Raw genomic sequence first — 18368 nt, 5'->3', positions numbered from 1 at the left:
AGGACCGGCTGAGGAAAATCTGTCGGTGTCAGACTGAGGGAAGAGGGAGCGGGGAGAAGAGAGCGTGTGTCTTCAGCGAGCACACCTGTGTATTCTAGACAGTTCTATTCCGTGAGGTCAGCCATGGGTCCGAGTCCCTAGTTCCACCCCTAACATGCAGTGGCCCTGGATGTGCCCCTTTCTCCCTGGACCTCAGTTTCTGCGTCTGTAAAGTGGGAAGCCCAGTAACTGCTCTGGACTGTGCAGGCTGCCCGGTGAGATGAACAGCAGTTGCACTCACACGGCCTGTGCTTGTGTGGGGTCCTGCTGGAGCCCCAAGTGGGCCGCAATGGGTGCGCAGAGCTGTGCCCACTGAGCACGTTAGCTGAAGAGGGGACACACGGGGGCCTGTGAGAGAGCAGCTCCTCCCTGCCTGCCCCAGCTTCAGGGGGACCCACGGCTTCGTGGACATGTCCTCCCTGCCCCAGCCCCGAGGGTTCTCAGGGCATTGCCTCCTTGGAGTGATGCTCGGAACCATGGGGATGCAAGAGCACCGAGAGAAGTCAGCAGACATCCAAAGGGAGAGAGAGGCGGGGCAGGACCAGTGATTGGAGCACCAGCCTTGGTCTTGTGGGTTATGTCCCGGCACGGTGCGCACCCACATATCCTGAGGTGCTTGGCCTGATGGGGGAAGTGTCACCAAGTCTAACTGGGTCGTGTGGCCTGTGCCTTCGACCATGCCTGAATGCCGCAGAACTAGGTGGCCCAGTGAAATCCAAGCAGCCTGGGGTGGGGGCTTGGGGGCCTGGGTTTGCATTCCGACACTAGCTCACCTCCCATCTCTGAGAAAAGTCATTGTCCTCTCAGAGCCACAGTATCCCCACAGCAAGACAGAGGGGCTTGGCCCAGGTGCTAGTGGAGCCACTCTGTGGCTGTGTCACTCTCCCAAGGCCCTGGGTGAGTCCTCCCCAGACCTCGCTGCCCTCAGCTCGGGTCCTGTCAGGTGACAGCCACCATCCATCTCTGGCTTCCTCGAGAGTGGGGCCCTCTCCCTCCCCAAGCCAGGAACCATTGATGAGAGTGTGAGGATACAGGTTGCTATGGAAACGGAGACAGTCAATGTTTCAGCGATGTTTGTTTCTTCCTTCTCTTTCCTTGTACATTTTGAACTTATTTGTCTTAATTGACATAATTATGGCAACGTTAACCTGAGGCCCAGGGAGCCAGCTGTGCCCTCGCTGCTCGCCACCTGCCCTGACCGCCTCCAGGGCTCTCCCTCTGGCCTCTCTCCCTCTTGCCCATCTCTCTTGTGGCTTCTCTCCCTGTCGCCCGCCTCTCTCCTGGCTTCTCCTGTCACCCACAAACCCTGAGGCTTCAGGTCCAGGAAAAATCAGTCCTAGAGCAGGGCAAGGCTTCCACAACAGGGTTGGGGGGGTAGCCCAGGCTTTAGGGTCTCAGGGCCATGTGAGGAGGCATTCTCAGGCACCTGTGGGGACTGGGTCAGGGCTGCTAAAGGGCTCCAAGATGCTTTGTTCTTCCCTGACAGTGGCCTCAGCCCCTCCAGCACCAGCAGGCTTTTGGTAGGGCTGCCCAGAAGGGGCCAGCATGCATTGCTCTGCTTCAGGGAGCTGGAGGCTTCTGCTCATGGTGCATGGGCTTGGGTCAGGCGCTCCGTCTCTCCAGCCTCCGTCTTCCTTTGTGCAGTGACATTGTCACACCTGCTGTACTCATCCTACACTGAGGACCCAGTGAAGCAGCAATGAAAGCCACTCTGTGCGACTCTGTGAAGTGCTGCCTACTGGGATTGTCACGAAAAGTCAAAGGGGGGCAGAAGAGACCCCCAAGTGTGGCTCTGGCTCAGCCGGACCTCTGAGCCATGCACGGCAGGTTGCCTTCATGCAGAGGGCCGGTTCTGGCTCCCACTGGGAGAGTCTGGTGAGAGGGGCACTGGCACCTCACTCTGGGAATCTGGCTCTCAATGGGGGTGATGTGGGCCCCCTCCCAGGGCACATCTGGCAAAGTCTGGAGTCATATTTGGTTGTCACATCCAAACGTGACAACCAAAGGGGACTTACTGGCATGTAGTGGGCAGAGGCTAGGGATGCAGCAAATATCCCACAGTACACAGGGCAGTCCCCTACAGCAAAGAATGATCCTGCCCGAGAGCTGGTGGCGCCCAGGTCTCCAGACCCTGCTGCACAGACCCTTGTGTTCCTCACGGCAGCACAGGGTGTTGTCTGCAGGTCCCTGAGACTCCGCCACCACCCTGCTGCTGGAGGTCCCCTGTGTGTGCAGACACGGAGGAGCGGGCAGGTCAGCCCTCCTCCCTTCTGGATCCTCTGCCTGGCTGGGGGCCTCATGCCCCCATCCCCCGGTCCACCTCTCCCATCCCTCCCTGAGGACTCGCACATTTCTAGACTCGTTAACTTTTAATTACTACCTTCCCTCTGCCTGAGTACACTGGCTGCATGCCACGTACATCTCTATTAAAATTCAATTTATGCCCATCATAACTAATTCCTGCACTTCAGCTCTCTCACCAACAGCCTTCAATGTTCAGACAAGACGTCCAAACTCGCAGCTGAACTGGAGCAAATCTCCGAAGAGGCTGGCACGGGGCAGATGGTATCTGTCTTCGTTGAGGAAGAGGAGATCACTTCCCAGGAGGGTGGGAACGAGACTGAGGCCAGAAAGAATGAGGTGGGGACTGCCTGCCCACTGGGAGGAGAAAGGTGGGCGGGATTTACTTGGTGGCTTCCAGTCCACCCTTTCGATTTATAGAAACACCGATGACCAGACACCCTCTGTGGTGCTTGATCTCATGTGATACTCAGCTCTCAGGGAGGTAGGTCCTGGCTTTCTTAGTCCCATGTAATGGACTCGGCAACTGAGGCAGGGGCTAAGTAATTTGCCTAAAGACGTACAGTGAGTCAGGTCAGGACTGGGATTCATATTGGGGGATCTGGGAGCTGAATCTCGGAGGAAATGGTAGCACAGGTAGATTGGCAGCGGAGACCCTGGGTAAATGGCTCATTCAGCCCACCAGCAAAAGGGGTTGGCGAGAGAGGAGGCTGGAAAGGGTGAGTTCAGGTTGTACAGGGTCTTGAGCTCCTTTGACCAAGATCCTCTACACACTGCCCAGCACCTGCACGCTGTAGCCCAGAATGCTCTTCCTGGCCTTCGCCGTCCTCCCTGTCATCTTGTGCCATCTTCCCCCTTCTCTAGGGTGTCACTCTGCACCAGCTGGTCCATCACGTCTGCTCATCCCTACCTCTACTTCTTCACCCCAACTGTGCCTGTGAGGACCCCGTAGGCTCACCGCCTCCCCATCCTCCCCTTCCCTCTTCATTCATCCTCGCTCTCCCGAAGGTCACCAGGTGTGTATGTCCCTAAATCTTAGCCCATAGTTGTTAGTCTCCAGCAGCAGTTGACACAGCTGGCCGCTTGGTTCTCCTCAAAACACCCTCTTCCCTTCTGGGACACCCCACCTCCAGGTGTCCCTCCTCCACCCTGGCCTCCTGGCTTCATTCTGCTGGGCTGCTTTTCACCTCCTTTACTTCCCTACTCTCTGGGCCCTCGAGCTCTTGCCTCCAGTGCTGTGCCCATTCTCTCCTCCTGCCCATTCCCAATTTGTCAACTGCCCCCTTGACACTGGTAACTCAATCAGGCTCTTCAGCTCAGGCTTTTCTTCCCAGTTCCGGGCACGTGTCCACGCCCGTTAGACAACATCTCCACTTGATGTCTCACCGAGCACCCAAAACTGAGCACAGTGACTTCCCACAAACTCCTGCCCTTCCGGGGTCTCCTTCACCAACTGCCTCGCCACCCACCTCCCTCCCTCACCCCCAAGTCCTGCCGGTCATCAGATCTTGCCAATTCTACCTCCTAAATATGTCTCACACCATCCATTTCTCCCATTTCCACCATCACCAGTGTGGCCCAGGCCATCACCCGCTTCCACCGTGACCGACCAGCCCGGCTCCCAGTTGCTCTCCAAGCCAGCCAACTATTTTCAAGCATGCATCTGGTCACGTCCCTTCCCTGTGACAAACCATTCAAGAGCTCCACATAGCTGTCGACATTAGAGAAGAGCTCCCTAAGGTGGCTCACAAGCCCCCACTTGGTCACCCCTGTCACCTGCTCCCGGGTCCCGCCCTCCTTGTCCCCTCTGGCTGTCTTTCAGCTCCTCCCACCGCAACGTGCATACACATGGCTCCCTGGGCACCCCCTGCCCACCAGCCACTCCCAGCCCTGGCTACCTCCCCTCCACCCGTTCTGTCTGTCTCAGTGTCTCCAGGGACGGCTTCTCAGACCTCTGCTTTCCTCTGATGGCCCTTATTGAAACTGGAACCCATTAATCCTCACAGAATTATTGAAATCTGCTTCCTCTCTGGATTGGGCGCTCCATGAGGGCAAGGGTCCTCCTGCCTGATTTAGCTCCACGTCACCAGCACCCAGCATCTGCACGCCAGGAGGGCTGCGCCCCATTCACAGCCTGTTCAGAATCAGTGGCCCTTCGCCTCCGTTCAAGTTCAACATCTTCCAGAGGCTGCCCCAAGCTTCTCGAGGATATTCTTTTGGCCTTTATCACCTGCTGCAGCTTCTTAGCCCAGGCACTCATGGGCCACGAGACCACCTCTTAGTCCTTGGCTAGAAGCAAATGTTTCCAAAGAGTGGTTGGGAGGGCAGGACTGGCCCTGCTGTCCTGTTGTCCTCCTGGTCTAGCTCTGCGCCCGGCAGGCTCAGGGTCCGCACTCTCTTCCTGAGGAAGGAACAAATGTCTGCGTCTCCCTCATCAGGCTTGGAGGGGCAGGACCTGACCCTTGTCTCAGTTCTGTGGCTTCAGGCCTCGGGCAGGGAACCGACCCACGAAGCCTCACACTCCTCACTGTGCCACGGCCGCCGCCGCCCTGCAGGGGTGCTGGTGTGCAGGGCCGGAGAAAAGAGCCTAAGTGGAAGCAGCGGCATGGGCCCAGTGCCAAGTAGACGACCAGAGTGTTCACTATCTTGGGTTAACATATGTGAGACACTCTTTTTAAAAAAAAAAGATTTTATTTATTTATTTATTTTTAGAGAGGGAAGGGAAGGAGAAAGAGAGAGTGAGAGAGAGAAACATCAATGTGCAGTTGCTGGGGGCTGTGGCCTGCAACCCAAGCATGTGCCTTGACTGGGAATTGAACCTGGGACATGTTGGTTCGCAGCCCGAGCTCAATCCACTGAGCTCCGCCAGCCAAGATACTCTTAGAACAGGGTATGTTTCATGGGTTGGCTCTGAATCATTCCCCTTCTGCAGCTCTTTAGAATGCTGGTGGGGCCATCCCCAGAAAGGTGAGCGTTGGCAGTGCCACTGCCCTGGGAAAGGTCAAGCACAGCAAGATGCACAGAGCAGGGAGAGGGTCCTAGGCCTGGGGTCTGAATGATCCAGGGTGAAACCTGACTCTCAAGGTAGTGCTGTGTGACCTTGGGCAATTTGCTGAACCTCTCTGAGCTGCAATTCCTAGCTATAAAGCAGAGATAACAATAGTACCAGTGTCTCAGAACAGCTGCCAGTAAGAGCTTGGCTCGGTTCCTGGCACTCACGTGGCATGTGCTCCAGTGCCCTCTGGGAAGCCAGCCCGCCTCTGCCTCCCCAGCCTCTGCTGCCCACTCTCACTTCCACCCACATCTAAGGGGAGGTCAGAGGATAGCGAGAGACAAAGCCGCTGGCCCAGGGAGTTTCTCTTCAAGCTTGTCTTTGAAGAATTTCAAAGGCTGCACCATCTCTCTGTGTTTCCCATGCTTTGTACCCCTCACCAGGGCTGTCACACACATGGGGCTTTCTTCTCCCCACTACTGAGCCTGTGCAGCTTCCTGAGACACACCTGTGCAGTTTCCTGAGACACACCTGGGCACCCAGGTTGGGGCCAGCCACATGCCCAGCCTGGCTCACCTGGTCTTCCCATCCACACACCTGCTCTTGTCCATGCCAACCAGGGCCACCTGGGGCCACCTGGGGCTGTGGGAGCAGGACTCAGCCTCAGCTGGTCTCATACCCTCATGCCTGCCCCTCGGAAGGGCCTCAGGGCCCCTCGTTTCCTGCCAAAGGAGCCCCATTGGGAGCCTGTGTGTATCTGTGTAGGAAGGACAGAACACAGTCAGGTCAGACAGACCTCCTTTGGAGCTGCCACTTGTTTTGTTGGTGACCTCAGGCAGGTCCTGGACCTTCTCTGAGTTTCAGGGTCCTCACTTGCCAAAGGAGAGTGATGATAATGCTTTCCTCCCAGTGTTGCTGTGAGACAATGGTATGAAAATACCTGGCAGTGAGTGAGGCTCCATAAACCTCCTTGGGGTTTGCCCCCTGATTATGCAGGGGAGTGTGTGTGTGTGTGTATGTGTGTGTGTGATCTGCCTAGCTGATTGCTTTTCCTATTTAATTTTAAGTGTGAGCATAATTACAGGAGAAGACATTATCAGGGCGGGACAAAATGATCTGGTTGATGACTCTGCCATGATGTGGTCACAAGGGCAGGTGATTGCCATCCATCTTCCCTCCCTCCTCCACTGCCACAGCCCAGCCTGCCAGTTTTTGAGCTGGTGGGATTGTCCGCAGTCCCACAGCCCTGGCTGGGGAAACGGATGCCAACGGAGGCCGAGCTGATTCAGCCTGGGGTGACGGCCCCTGGGGGTGCGGGAGGGGGTGGGGAGCTGAGAGCAGGGAGTGCAGGGCTGTGGTCTGACAAAGAGGCTCCGGTGGCAACACAGACAGCCCGTCCTTTGTGTGAGTTACCACCCCACAAAGTCAGAAAGTTACACAAACACACCTACATGCTTTGTACAGACACGGTCACAACCACTAAACGTGTGTACAAGCCTGAGAAGGAATTGGGCGCATGCTCGCTAACAAACACATGAGACCATGTGTGTCTGAGTATTGTGTTCAGCCCCCCCCACCCCAATACACACCCACAGTCCCTGGGAGGCCGTGTGCCTGTTCCACCCATAGGGAGGGCCGTGGGGCCAGGGCCCACGCCTTTGGGAGGGTCCTCCCAGGCGATATTCCACCCACATGGGAAAATAAATCTCATTTTTTTAAGAATTAAATTTTGCTTTGTACCTAACCATTATAGTCCCAAAGTGGAAATTTAAGTCTGGCTTCAACACGGATAAAGCATGCCACCAACAAGGGGCTCTCACACAGTTGGCCATAGGAGCTCTAAAAAGGGTCCTGGACCATGGCAGTGGCATTGGAACGGGTGCACAGAGCCCACGTGACCACCCCCACACCAGATTGGGTGGGTTCACGACCAGATTTGTCCCCATTATCCTATCGAGCCAGGCATCTTGTATGATCCTAACAGGTACCATTTATTTCACGTCTGTTGCACCGGGGACTGGGCCTGTCTCATAGAATCTCATTTAACCTTTACTATTACCCTCTCAAATAAAGCAGGCATTGCTGCGCCTGATTCTAAGGTGGGAACACAAGAACAGGTGGCCAAGTAATCCTGCCCAAAGTCACAGAGCTACTGAAGGGGTAGCAGTGTGACTCAGGTGGTCCATGCTGCAGAGCCCACCTATTCCCACTCTGCCCCCCCCCCCAGAGATGGATGTGGACCCACAAACTTGCCACAGTCACTTGCACTCAGAAGGATGCATAGGACTTCCTTCGTGCAGACGACACACACGCACACACACGTACGCGAGTGTGCGTGCATACACGGCCCATTCTATCACAGATCCCACTGAGAACAAAGACCTCTGGAGGCTGGACACGAATGCAAACTTCTTCCTTTGGCGGTGGAGTAGGAAACATAGTTAAATTTATGGCAGCACTTCCAATCTTATTTTCTCTCGACCTGCTGAGTAAATTTAGCCATTTTTCTGCCTGAAAATTGGATATTGTCACCTGACCTCAAGCCTGGGGTTTGCGAGAGACAAGGAAGTCCTCGGCAGCAAGCGGTGGCCGGAGAACTGTGGGATGTGAAGCTGGCCAACCTCCTCCTACATAATGAATTTTCAGGATGTATTCATTTAAAAGCTGAATCTGGAGCATTTTGTTTGAGCCAAAAAGCAAGAAAGCACAAGAGATGCAATGGCGACGTGTCCAAAGGACCCAGGAGCAGGCTCGAAGACGCCCCCCTGGCCAAGTTTGGTTAGTATGTGTGCCAGAATGAACCTCGACAGGGAGGGAGAGACACACACTGAGTAGGAAAAACCACCATGAGCTCACATTGATGCCGAATTACTTCACAGGGGGCGAGAGAGGACAGCTCTTTTCTGACAGGAAGATGCCAACCAGTGAAAGTAAAGGGAATGGTGAGCAAAGAAAACCGGCTAATCACAGCCCCCACGGTGATCATTTATTCGAGTCCGGCTCAGCGGCGGACGCCAAACAACGTGGGGGCGGGGGGAGCCCCCTGGAGATGCAGATATTCACACAGACTTGAGCTGTTATCCAAAGGGGAGAAAATACCTTCATACTTTGACAATGGAGAAATGTGGCGAATGCCACCTTGATCAGCTGATCAAACCTTACGTCACTAATAATCGGTGCGTTCGAGTGTGAAGCCTGGAGAAGGACGCACGTCAGTGTGATATTCTGGCCCCAAAGGGCTAGTGTGAGTGTGATTATGAAGCTCTGACTGGACAGATGCGCACTGGAGGACAAAACTCCCTGAACTCTCGAAAATGTCAATGCCATGAAAGGCAGGATAAAAAATGAGGGATAGTTCCAGATTTAAGGAGTCTAAAGTCTAAGAGTCGTGACAACTACCGTATTTTTTGGACTGTAAGACACACCTAGGTTTTAGAGGAGGAAAATAGAAAAAAAATGTTGAAGCAAAAACTGTGGTAAAATATTTAATAACATAAATAACATAATATTTCACCAATGTAAATGTACAGCTACATTCGGACTGTAAGACTCCCCCTCCCCCAAATTTGGCGGGGGAGGGGGTGCCTCTTATAGTCTGGAAAATACGGTAAATTCAGCGTGTAAATACGGTAAATTCATCCTTCATTAGATCCTGTATCAAGCAATGACACTAAACGTAACCACAAAGGAAATAATTGGGACAAACGGAGAAATCTGGACTGTGTAGTAGACAGTAGCATGGTATTGATGCAAAATTTCTCAGGAGTGAAAACTGTATTGTGGTTCTGTAGTAAATTCTACTTAGAGGTGAAGGAACACGGTGTCTCCAACTCCTAAGTAACTTGGCAAAAAAGTGCACTCGAGTGTGTGTGTGTGAGCGTGTGTGTATGTGTGTGTGTGGAGACAGCAAGAAAGCACAGATGAACATGTGAACAACTGGTGAATGGTAACGTGTGTGTGGACATGTGTGGTACTATACTTAGAATTTTTCCAAGGCTTGAAGACCTCAAAATTAAAAGGAAAGAAAGCAAGCAAGCAAAAGCACCTGCTGTGAGCCAGGCCCTTACTGGGGACAGGGTGGTGACGTGGGCACCAGTGACTTCTGTCCCCTCTTCCCGTCTCTGCCAACAGCTCTCATGCTCCTTCCCACCACAGGGCTCGAGTGTGGGGCTGCCACACGGTGCCCCACGGCCTGACGGAGGCCTGGTCCACCCCAGTACTCCTCAGCCGGCCGTACTGGGGTGAGGAGCCTGGGGACCGGTGTCCCTAGGGAAAGCTCATTTGTGTCCCCCGAATGGCTTCACCCGACCTAGTTCTGAGAGGGCATACTAGCCTTTCTCTAGAAAGCCTTGCTTTCTAGAACCTGGAGAGCACAGTTAGCAGAGAGATTGCTTGGGGTACACACTAAGGAAGCAATCCTTCTTCAATGAGAGGCCACGTGGATGGTAAAGAAGTCAGAGGACTTCTAGTTAAAGCCCAGCTCAACAATCTGATTTGGGTAAATTGTCAAATCTCTCTAAGCCTGTTTGCTCATCTGCAGAATGGGGAAAACAGGATTGCTCGCAGAAGACTGATAACCACAGAGTGCACACCACAACGTCTATCACCATATCAGCTCTTTTTCATTGCCAATGATTATTATTGCCATCGTGACCACTGTCAACAGCTGGACTCTGACTATGAGCTGGATGCCCCCGGAAGTGACTGTTGCCAAAGGAAGCCCATTCCGTTGTGGGGCAGGTCTGACTCGCACGCCAAGCTGTAACCTGCTTCTGTGTGGCACCCATGCTTGCATCCTTACAGTTCCCGGGCACCGAAAGACAAAGAACCAGCTCTCCTCCTCCTAGATCCTGCCTCCAGCTCCTGCCAATAGAAGTCAAGGGCAGCTGGGAGACTCCGGCACCCCTGCCACCTGTGATGCACCATCTGTGTGCCTTCAGGTACATGCTGCACCCAAGAGGGTGCAGGGACTCCTCACAGAGGCTGTCAAACTGCCCAGTGCTGCCAGACAGTTGCCTGGAGTGCCTCCAGGTCCCTAACTATAAACCACTGCAGGGTCTGTTTAGGGAGTCGTCCCTCCCGCCCCCCCGCCCCCCCCCCCCCCCCCCCCCCCCCCCCCCCCCCCCCCCCCCCCCCCCGGCCCCAGTCTCCTTGTGGTCTCCCTGGAGACCTGAGGCAGGAGTGGCCAGCACTGGAGGGCCTCAGGCTTCGTGGTCCATCTCTCACCATCCAGAGGGGAAGGTGGTTCTTCTGCCCCGCCACCCCTGCTCCCTCCTTTGCCAAAGTGGCCACGCCCACTAGCTGATGCAGGCCAGGGTCCAGGCAGAAGGAACCTGGAAGTCACCCCAAACTCTGGTCTCCCTCTTCGTAAAGAAGAGGACCATTCTCTGGAAAGGGCAAATCCTCCAGCAATTGAACTGCCTCCTCTCATTTGCATTCCTGTCCCTGGTGGCAGATTTGTATCCACATCCTCAGGGCAAGACAAGCTTGTTTCCCCCCAACAAAACCGATTATGCACATCAGGCTGGGGATTACTCACCAGCTGCAGGGACCGGTAAGAGGGGAGGAGAGCTGTAGAGGGGCCCAAAGGGCTGGAGGCCAGCTGGGCTGGGGGAGTGGCTGCCCCCCATGACCACTTCTGGCAGAAAACCCTCCTTCTGAGACCCTGTTCTCCTTCCAGCCTCTCCTTTGTCCCCACTCGGCAGTGCCCTGGGGAGGTAGGGGCCAGCCCAGCGCAGAGCTCAGTGCGAAAGCACGAAAAGGGAGTGGAGATAACTCAAAGACCCTGGGAAGGCCACCTCCATGTCCCATGGTTCCCCCAGACATGTTCCTCTCTTACTGGCCCAAGGGTGCCTCACGTCACAGCCCTCTGCTGAGTCCAGGCCCCACCTATAGTGCTCCCCAGAGAGCAAGGTTCTTCTCAGCAGGGAGAGAAGGAAGGGGCTCTGGTCACAGCCAGGGCAACAGCCTGGCGCTAACAGTGAGTACCCCTCCCCCATCACCACTTCTGCCCCATCCACTGTTTCGAGGGCCACCCTGTCTGGGCAGCGCCTTGGCCCATCTCCCAGCCATTCCCTGCTGGGCTCAGCAGGGCAGGGTCTTCTCATCCCTGGGGCAGGGCTGTCTTTGGCCCCCGCTTCTGCTGCCCCAGTCTCCCAGCACTGGAATGGGAAACCCCTCCCCCAAACTGCTGCAGGAGACCCCCTCCCTGGTATCCTTTTAGGGTATGGTAGTGACCCTGGCAGTCAGGAGGAAGGGGAGGGGAGGCAAGGCTTGCCTGTACTCCAGGGAGAACTTGGTCAGCTCCCTGTTGTTGTGGAGCCACTTGAACTCCAGCGGCCAGCTGCCCTCGGCCATGCACGTGAGAACCAGGCGGTTTCCCTCCAGGTGCACCTGCGTCCGCACCGGCTCTGTCTTGAAATAGGGGGCCACGTCATCTGTGGGAAAGAGACACAAAGCCATGGTTATCTCTGCTCACCTTTATAAAGTTACTTATTTAGAGACCCAATGCCCTTAGGCAGAAGGAGCAGGTGCAGCCAGGTAGCTTGCCCAAGGTCTCATTGGGAAGGACTTGAACTTGGGACAGTCTGACTTCAGGGGAATCCAGGGCAGAGTCCACTCAAAGGGTCTCCTCCACTGCCAGGCTGCTTGATCTTCCTGTCCCCGGTGCTGCACCAGACTGCCTTGACCGCCCCATTCACACACCAGGTCAGCTCCCTGGACAGAGGAAGCGCCACTTCCCAGGCTGTGGGTGTGGGGTCCAGTCGTTGCTACACCTCTACAGAGTCACCATAATCTTCTGACCTGACTCAATCAGCCCGGCCAATCACGAGTCCCCAGTAGCTTCCTTCAACAAACAATGCACTCCAAGCACCAGATTCCAGGGGAACACTTAGACTGCCCTGCTCTTCTGGTCAGTGGGAGAGAGGGGGTGGCGAAATAGACAAGGGGTTGACAAAAGAATGGGGAGAAATAGAGGAAGTGGGGAGGACCTCCATCAGCATCACTGAGCCCTTCTGCCCTTTGGGGGCTGGGGGAGACACCCACATCTGGAACAACAAGGACTAAAGCACCTGCTATTTTCTGGACGGTTCGATGCTTTGATGATGCTCATTGACTCCACACACAACCCCACAACAAGATAGGATCGCAGCCACCTCTTAGAGAAGGTTAGACACCTGCCGGGGGTCACACAGCTGGGAGGGGCAGAGCTGGCCCAGAGGCTGAGCACCTACCTGACCTGCCCGTGACTTGAAGAAACTGGGATGTGGAAGGGAGGAGACGGCTTCAAGGTGCAAACAGAGTCCCAGACCGTGTGCCGCTGAGCCCTTGCCTTTGAGAGCTGAAGGAAGTGAGTTCCGGAGAGCACCCCTCAAGAGCTCATGTGCTCACTGATGCTCGCAGCAGCGCTCCTGCTGTGACAAGGGGTACGGCTTGGTGACCCCATGGCCACATGGCCACTAAGCCCAGGTCCAGACCAGCCAGGCCAAGTCCAGCACATTCTGCCATCACTCTGTGCCTGAGTGGGGGGGACGTGCTCAAAGCCGGGCAGGAAGCTGCTGGCAGGACAGGCGGTGGGTGTCCTGTCCTCCAGGCTGATGGCAACGGTCCCATCATCTACATCCTGACTGAGCTCACCCTACCACTTCAGCTGTGCGGGTGGGTGATTGCACGTATTCATTTTCCTGAGTCTCAATTTTTCTCAAGTCTCAATTTCTCCTCAAGAGATACGGAGAGAAATCAGTACCTTGACGTCATAAGCATTACGTGAAATAATAATTGTGAAAACGCTAGGGTAGATGTTCTGCAAATGTCCACTTTTTTCCTTAAAACAAAAGCACGAGTATCCCTCCCAGGGAGGGGGCTGCCATCTAGTGCTGGCTGGAGCCCCACACATGCCCTGGCCCAGAGCTAACATTCCCCTATGAGCCTAGAGGGTAGAATCCATAAGGCACTATTTTTTTTGGCCTAAGAAACCGACTCAAGCCAAGGAAGAAGAGAAGGGGCAAGTGTCAGGGGCTGGGGAGAGGGTGATGTAAAAAGGTGGAGTACACTGAGATGCCACTGGGACAGCTGGCTAGCCCTCTGGGAACGGGAGAAGCCGGGCCCCTCCTGCACGGCAGGTGGGCCCCTGAGGGAGTCAGTGGGGCCTGGAACTCTGGACCCCAAGTCCATCCTTTCATTCTCAGATTTAACCAGAATTGGGTGTCCATGGTCAGTTCGGTCCAGCGTTTGTGTCAAGGCTGCACTCTGGGTTCTGGCACAGATGGGTAACTCAAGAGAAGCCATAATGTGTATTTGGGGTGCAGGCTACTTAGCCACCCTGACCCAAAGCCCAAGGTCACAGTCTGATGAGTGTCTAAATTATGAATGTTTGGGGGAGTCTTCCTTGAACCCCATTCCTGCTACAGATCCTCACGGTGGCGGCCACCGAGAGGCAGGCCAGGGAGGACCGAAGGCGGGTGGGAGAGGAAGAGCAGGCCTGCACAGAAAGCCCCCCTGGACCACTGTCTCCGTGTGACCGCCGATGTTTCAGCCTCGGATTTGGTGCTGCTTGTGCGCACATCTCTCCATCACTCCTAACAACTGTCTTGTCAGCACACTGCCTTAGGCTGGAAAGGTGCCTCTTTTACAGCCTGTACTCAGCGGCGTGGCTAGTGCCTCCAGCCCCCGGCTTCTGGGGTCTCAGTCCACCACTGGCCAGTGGCAGAGGGCAGAGAGGCTAGCAGGCACTCATTTGCCTAGGAAAAAAAGAAAAAAGAAAAAAAAAAGGGACACCCTCCCATTCTCTGCCCGCCTGCCGTTGAAGCCGCCAGCTCTGCTCTCAGTTTAACAAATGGGCACATTCGCACTTCAAAGCCTCATTCATATTCTCCAGCAGCTTTCAAGAGCCCTTTGAATCGCGTTTTTAAAAACCCTCTGTTAGTTCCTGTCATCACTCGTTTGTTTTAAAACAATAACATTCCCAGCCCCGAGTGATTCAATCCCTTGGATGTGGGGCTGACTCACAGCCAGCACAGTTGGTGTGTGTGTGTGTGGGGTGTATATGTGCTTGCACGCACACACGCGCGCACACACACGCTCTGCACGCCCAGATCCCCTCGCCTCTGTAAACCGCTCGCTGAGCAATTTGCTCCCAGCTCTGCATTTGCCAGTTCACTCCTCTGGCTCTCCCAGGGGTGCCTGCCTGGAGCCGAATGACTTTGGCTTGGGCAGGTTGATTCCAGCGGCTGCTGTACAAAATGACTTGGGGGAAGCGGCGGGGGCGGGGGTGGAGGGTGGGGGGTGGGGGTGGCTATCCTTTCCTGAGGACCTGCTGGGCATGGGCCCTGAGCTGAGTGCTCTGCACCCCTCATGCCACCTCATCCTCTCACAAGGTGGCCTGGGAGAGACTAAGTGGGTGTGTGTCCACGTGTGTGTACCTGTGTGAGCGTCTGTGTGTCTGTATATGTATGTCTGTGTGCATCTCGATCTCTGTGCGTGTGCGTTTCTGGGCAGGAACAGATTTCTGTGCCATGAATGCACAGGTGGGAAGCACAAATCATTGACCTTGGACAGGTGACTTAACCTTTTTGTACCTCAGTTTCCTTAGCTGCAAATTGTTATGAGGATCCATAAATGAACACAAAGTCTTAGAAAAGCGCCTGGCACTTTCGGCCATTATTACTATTGCGCACATGTGGGGATTACTCCTGGGAGAAGAGCTCAAACCCTGCTGGCTGGCTCTGTGCGGCGTACAGCTTGTACGCGTGTGCCCCGCAGCCCTGCCGGCCACCTCTGCGGGGAGGCCGTCCGCCAGAGAGGAGAGCTGTGGCCAGGAAGGCTCAACAATATGCATACGTCGTTCCCTAAGAGTTTTCCTCACTTTGAAAATACACGCACAGGATGGATTTTTTTTAAGCTAGGCTAAAAGATTCTAAAGTTCACACAGAAAAAAAAAAAAACTCCTGCAAAAGAAGAGCCAAGAAAATTCTGAAAAAGAATGGTAAGTAGAGGAGACCAGCACAGATATTGAACCATATTCTAAAGCAGCAATAATTAAAACAGTATGTTCCTGTACAAGTAGACTGATGAAGTAATAGACTAAAAAGTCTAGAAATAGGCCCCAGTACATATGGGATGACTTCATATATGATGAAAGTAGAATGTTAAGTCAGTGGGGGAAAGACCGATTATTCAACAAATGGCTTTGGAACAGCCAGGGAGCTGTTTGGGAGAGAAAAAAAAGTTGAATCTCTTCACACTTTACCTCAAAATAAATGCTAGATGGATCAATGTTTTAAACATGAAAAATAAAATTCTAAAAGAACTAGAAAAAATCACAGCGGTTTAAAAATATATGAACTTGGCAAAGCAAAGTATTCGCCAAGTACTTTCTAAGTACTACAGAAACTCCAGAAAGTCGTAAAACAGACTGATGCCTTTGACCACATAAAAATTGTACATGGGGGTAAAAAAGGACCCATAAACAAAAAGAAGCGACAAGATGACAAACTGGGGGAAAATATCTGCAACTTTTATCATGGACAAAGAGCTTGTTTTCTTGATATAAAAAATACTCCCATAAATCAATAAGAAAAAGATAAACAAACCAACAGAAAAATGGGCAAAGGATATGAACAGTTTGCAGAAAAGAATTACAAATAACTCCGAAACATACAAAGATGCTGAACCTCAGGATAAGAGAGAGGCAAACTTAAACTCACTAAGATACTGTCTTTTCCTACCACTTCGGCCAAGATCTGAAAGTGCGATAATACCCTGGGTTGGCCAGCCTTTGGAGACCTAGGCATGCTCCCACAAGCCTTGGGAACTGTCACTTGGGAAGACAACTACAGGGAGTAATTTGGCAATTCTCGCCACAATGAAAAATGTACCCTTCTGCCCGCTCCCTAACTCCACAAGGAATTTATCCTCCACAGACACACCTGGGCAAGGGGGCATGGCAGCATTCACAGACACTCTCTGTTCTGGAACAGCAGAAGCTCAGAAATGAATGTCTGTCAAGAGGGCACTGGCTAAAAAAATGATTGCACCGCCCTGGCCAGGTGGGTCAGTTAGTTGGAACATCATCCCATACATCAAAGTGTTGCGGGTTTGACTGACTCCTGGTCAGGGAACATGCCTGCCTGCATTGTGAGTTTGATCCCTGGTCGGGTGTGTACGGGAGCGGCCAATCAATGTTCCTCTCTCACATTGATCTCTCTCTCTCTCTCCCCCTTCTTGTCTCTCCAAAATCAGTGAACATATTCTTAGGTGAGGATTAAAAAAAAAGAAAGAATTGCACCTTTCAATAACAGAATTCTCCTGCACGAGGCTCTGGAACCATCTGTGAGAACTATTGCTAAGTGCAAAGGTGCAGAATGGGGTGTATAATCTGCTACTATTTGTGTACAATTGCTTTCTTCTTCAGGTATAAAAATATATTTGCTTGTATAGCGTTTTTTCTGGGGGATTAAATACTACACTGGGCTCGGTGATGTTTCGGGGAGCACTGGGTGGCTGGGGACTTGCTTCCACTCTACACCTCTTGTAACTTTCATGCTGTGCTGTACAGGTGTAGACGGACCACTTACTCATAATCAGGTCGATGCATACATGTGTGCACATGGGTGTGAGTGTGCTGGGCGAGCAGTCCCGGGGCAGCCCAGCGGGCGACAGAGTCACAGGCAGGCCTCCGGTGTGCCTGGGACACAGGGGTTTGGCGAGGCTGGGGGGTCTCTGACCACCCAAGCCTGAGTCCCCTTGAAGGAAGAGCTGTCTTCGGAGGCGGACAAGAGGCCTCAGTCTGGGGCCTCCTTCTCATTTCCCATACCACTTCAGGGGGCCCCTGCCCGTCTTTCCCTTGATATTCCCAATAAACACCCCCATTGTCATCCTTCCCTCTGGGCTCTAGGCTAAATGGCCCCAAACAGAAACTTATCTCAACTTTACCCCTCCCTCCCCTCGGCCCCCAGCGAGCACAATAATGTCGTCTTTCTCTGGAGTCCCTCTCTCTCTCCTGGAATTTCACTTCCCAGCAAGCTCAGGCCACCTAATTGCCCAAAAGATGTTTATCTGCCCTCCAGGGCCAGCTCCAAGGGGCACTAGGCCTGGACAAATGCCCCTCCCAGCTCTACAACCCCTCAAAGCCTCTCTCTTTCTAAAATTCCCACCCAAACACATTCTTTCATTGCTTTTAGAGAGAGGGGAAGGAAGAGAGAGAAACATCCATTGGTTGCCTCCCTCAAGTGATCAGACCGGGGACAGGTCTGACACAATCTTTCAGTTATGGGATGGCCCTCGAACCTCTGAGCCAAACTGGCCAGGACCCGAAGCCTCTCTCTTTTAGCAGCTTCCTCCTGGGCACACGGTGACCGCTCAGTCACGGGGACCTCTCTGGAATGCGTGGAAATAGGTGGAGGTTGGGATTCTTACAAAGTTCTCCCCTCACATTCCCCTAGTGATGTTAATCCAGGCACTTTTGTCCTGGATTGGCCTCCACAACCTGCTGTCTGGTCACTGGCTGGAAGGCCTGTTCTCCCTGGAGCTGGCCTCCTAACCGGGTCCCCTCCCTGGAGCTGGCTGGCCACAGACCTGAGCGGGTGGGGCTCCAGGCCAGAGGAAGCAGGGCTCAGGGCAGGCTCCCTCCCCCACACTCGCTGTGCCCACACGCCCGCTCCTGCTGCCCCAATCTCACGCTCTTGTACTTAGGGAACTCCCCACGCGTGGGCACTTTCTGTCCAGTGTCTCCATGAAGAGTCACAAGAACTCGAAAAGGTGCTCTCTCATCACCCCCCTTCTGCAGATGGGAAAACGGACACCCAGGAGGGTTCGGCCATTTGACTCTGCCGCAGACATGCACTCAGATCTGGTGGGTTCCAGATTTTTCCGTAACTGACCCGTGGCTTCCCTCAGCTATTCCACTCTTCACACCCCGACCTGTGGCCTCGGTTGGTAAGTGAGGGATGTTGGCCTCTCTCAGGGCACTGGGGCTTTGAAGCCACAGCAGGGGTCATGCTGGTTGTGTGGCCTCAGTTTCCCCAGTTTCCAATGT

The 18368-nt window shown here is 53.9% G+C and overlaps 1 protein-coding gene across 1 annotated transcript in view; it reads right to left on the bottom strand.

Annotated features, from left to right (window-relative positions):
• SDK2 (sidekick cell adhesion molecule 2) overlaps window positions 1-18368 on the bottom strand; it is a 248104-nt gene that overhangs the window by 121065 nt on the left and 108671 nt on the right. Inside the window, exon 2 of the mRNA XM_028521407.2 lies at window positions 11610-11769. Within this exon, the coding sequence (XP_028377208.2) occupies window positions 11610-11769 (160 nt within the window). The remainder of the gene's footprint in view (window positions 1-11609; window positions 11770-18368) is intronic.

The sequence above is a fragment of the Phyllostomus discolor genome, chromosome 8 (genome assembly GCF_004126475.2).
Source record: "Phyllostomus discolor isolate MPI-MPIP mPhyDis1 chromosome 8, mPhyDis1.pri.v3, whole genome shotgun sequence".
Classification (NCBI taxonomy): Eukaryota; Metazoa; Chordata; class Mammalia; order Chiroptera; family Phyllostomidae; genus Phyllostomus; species Phyllostomus discolor.
Note: the sequence above shows the minus strand (reverse complement) of the source record. Positions and strands in the feature narration are given on the sequence as shown.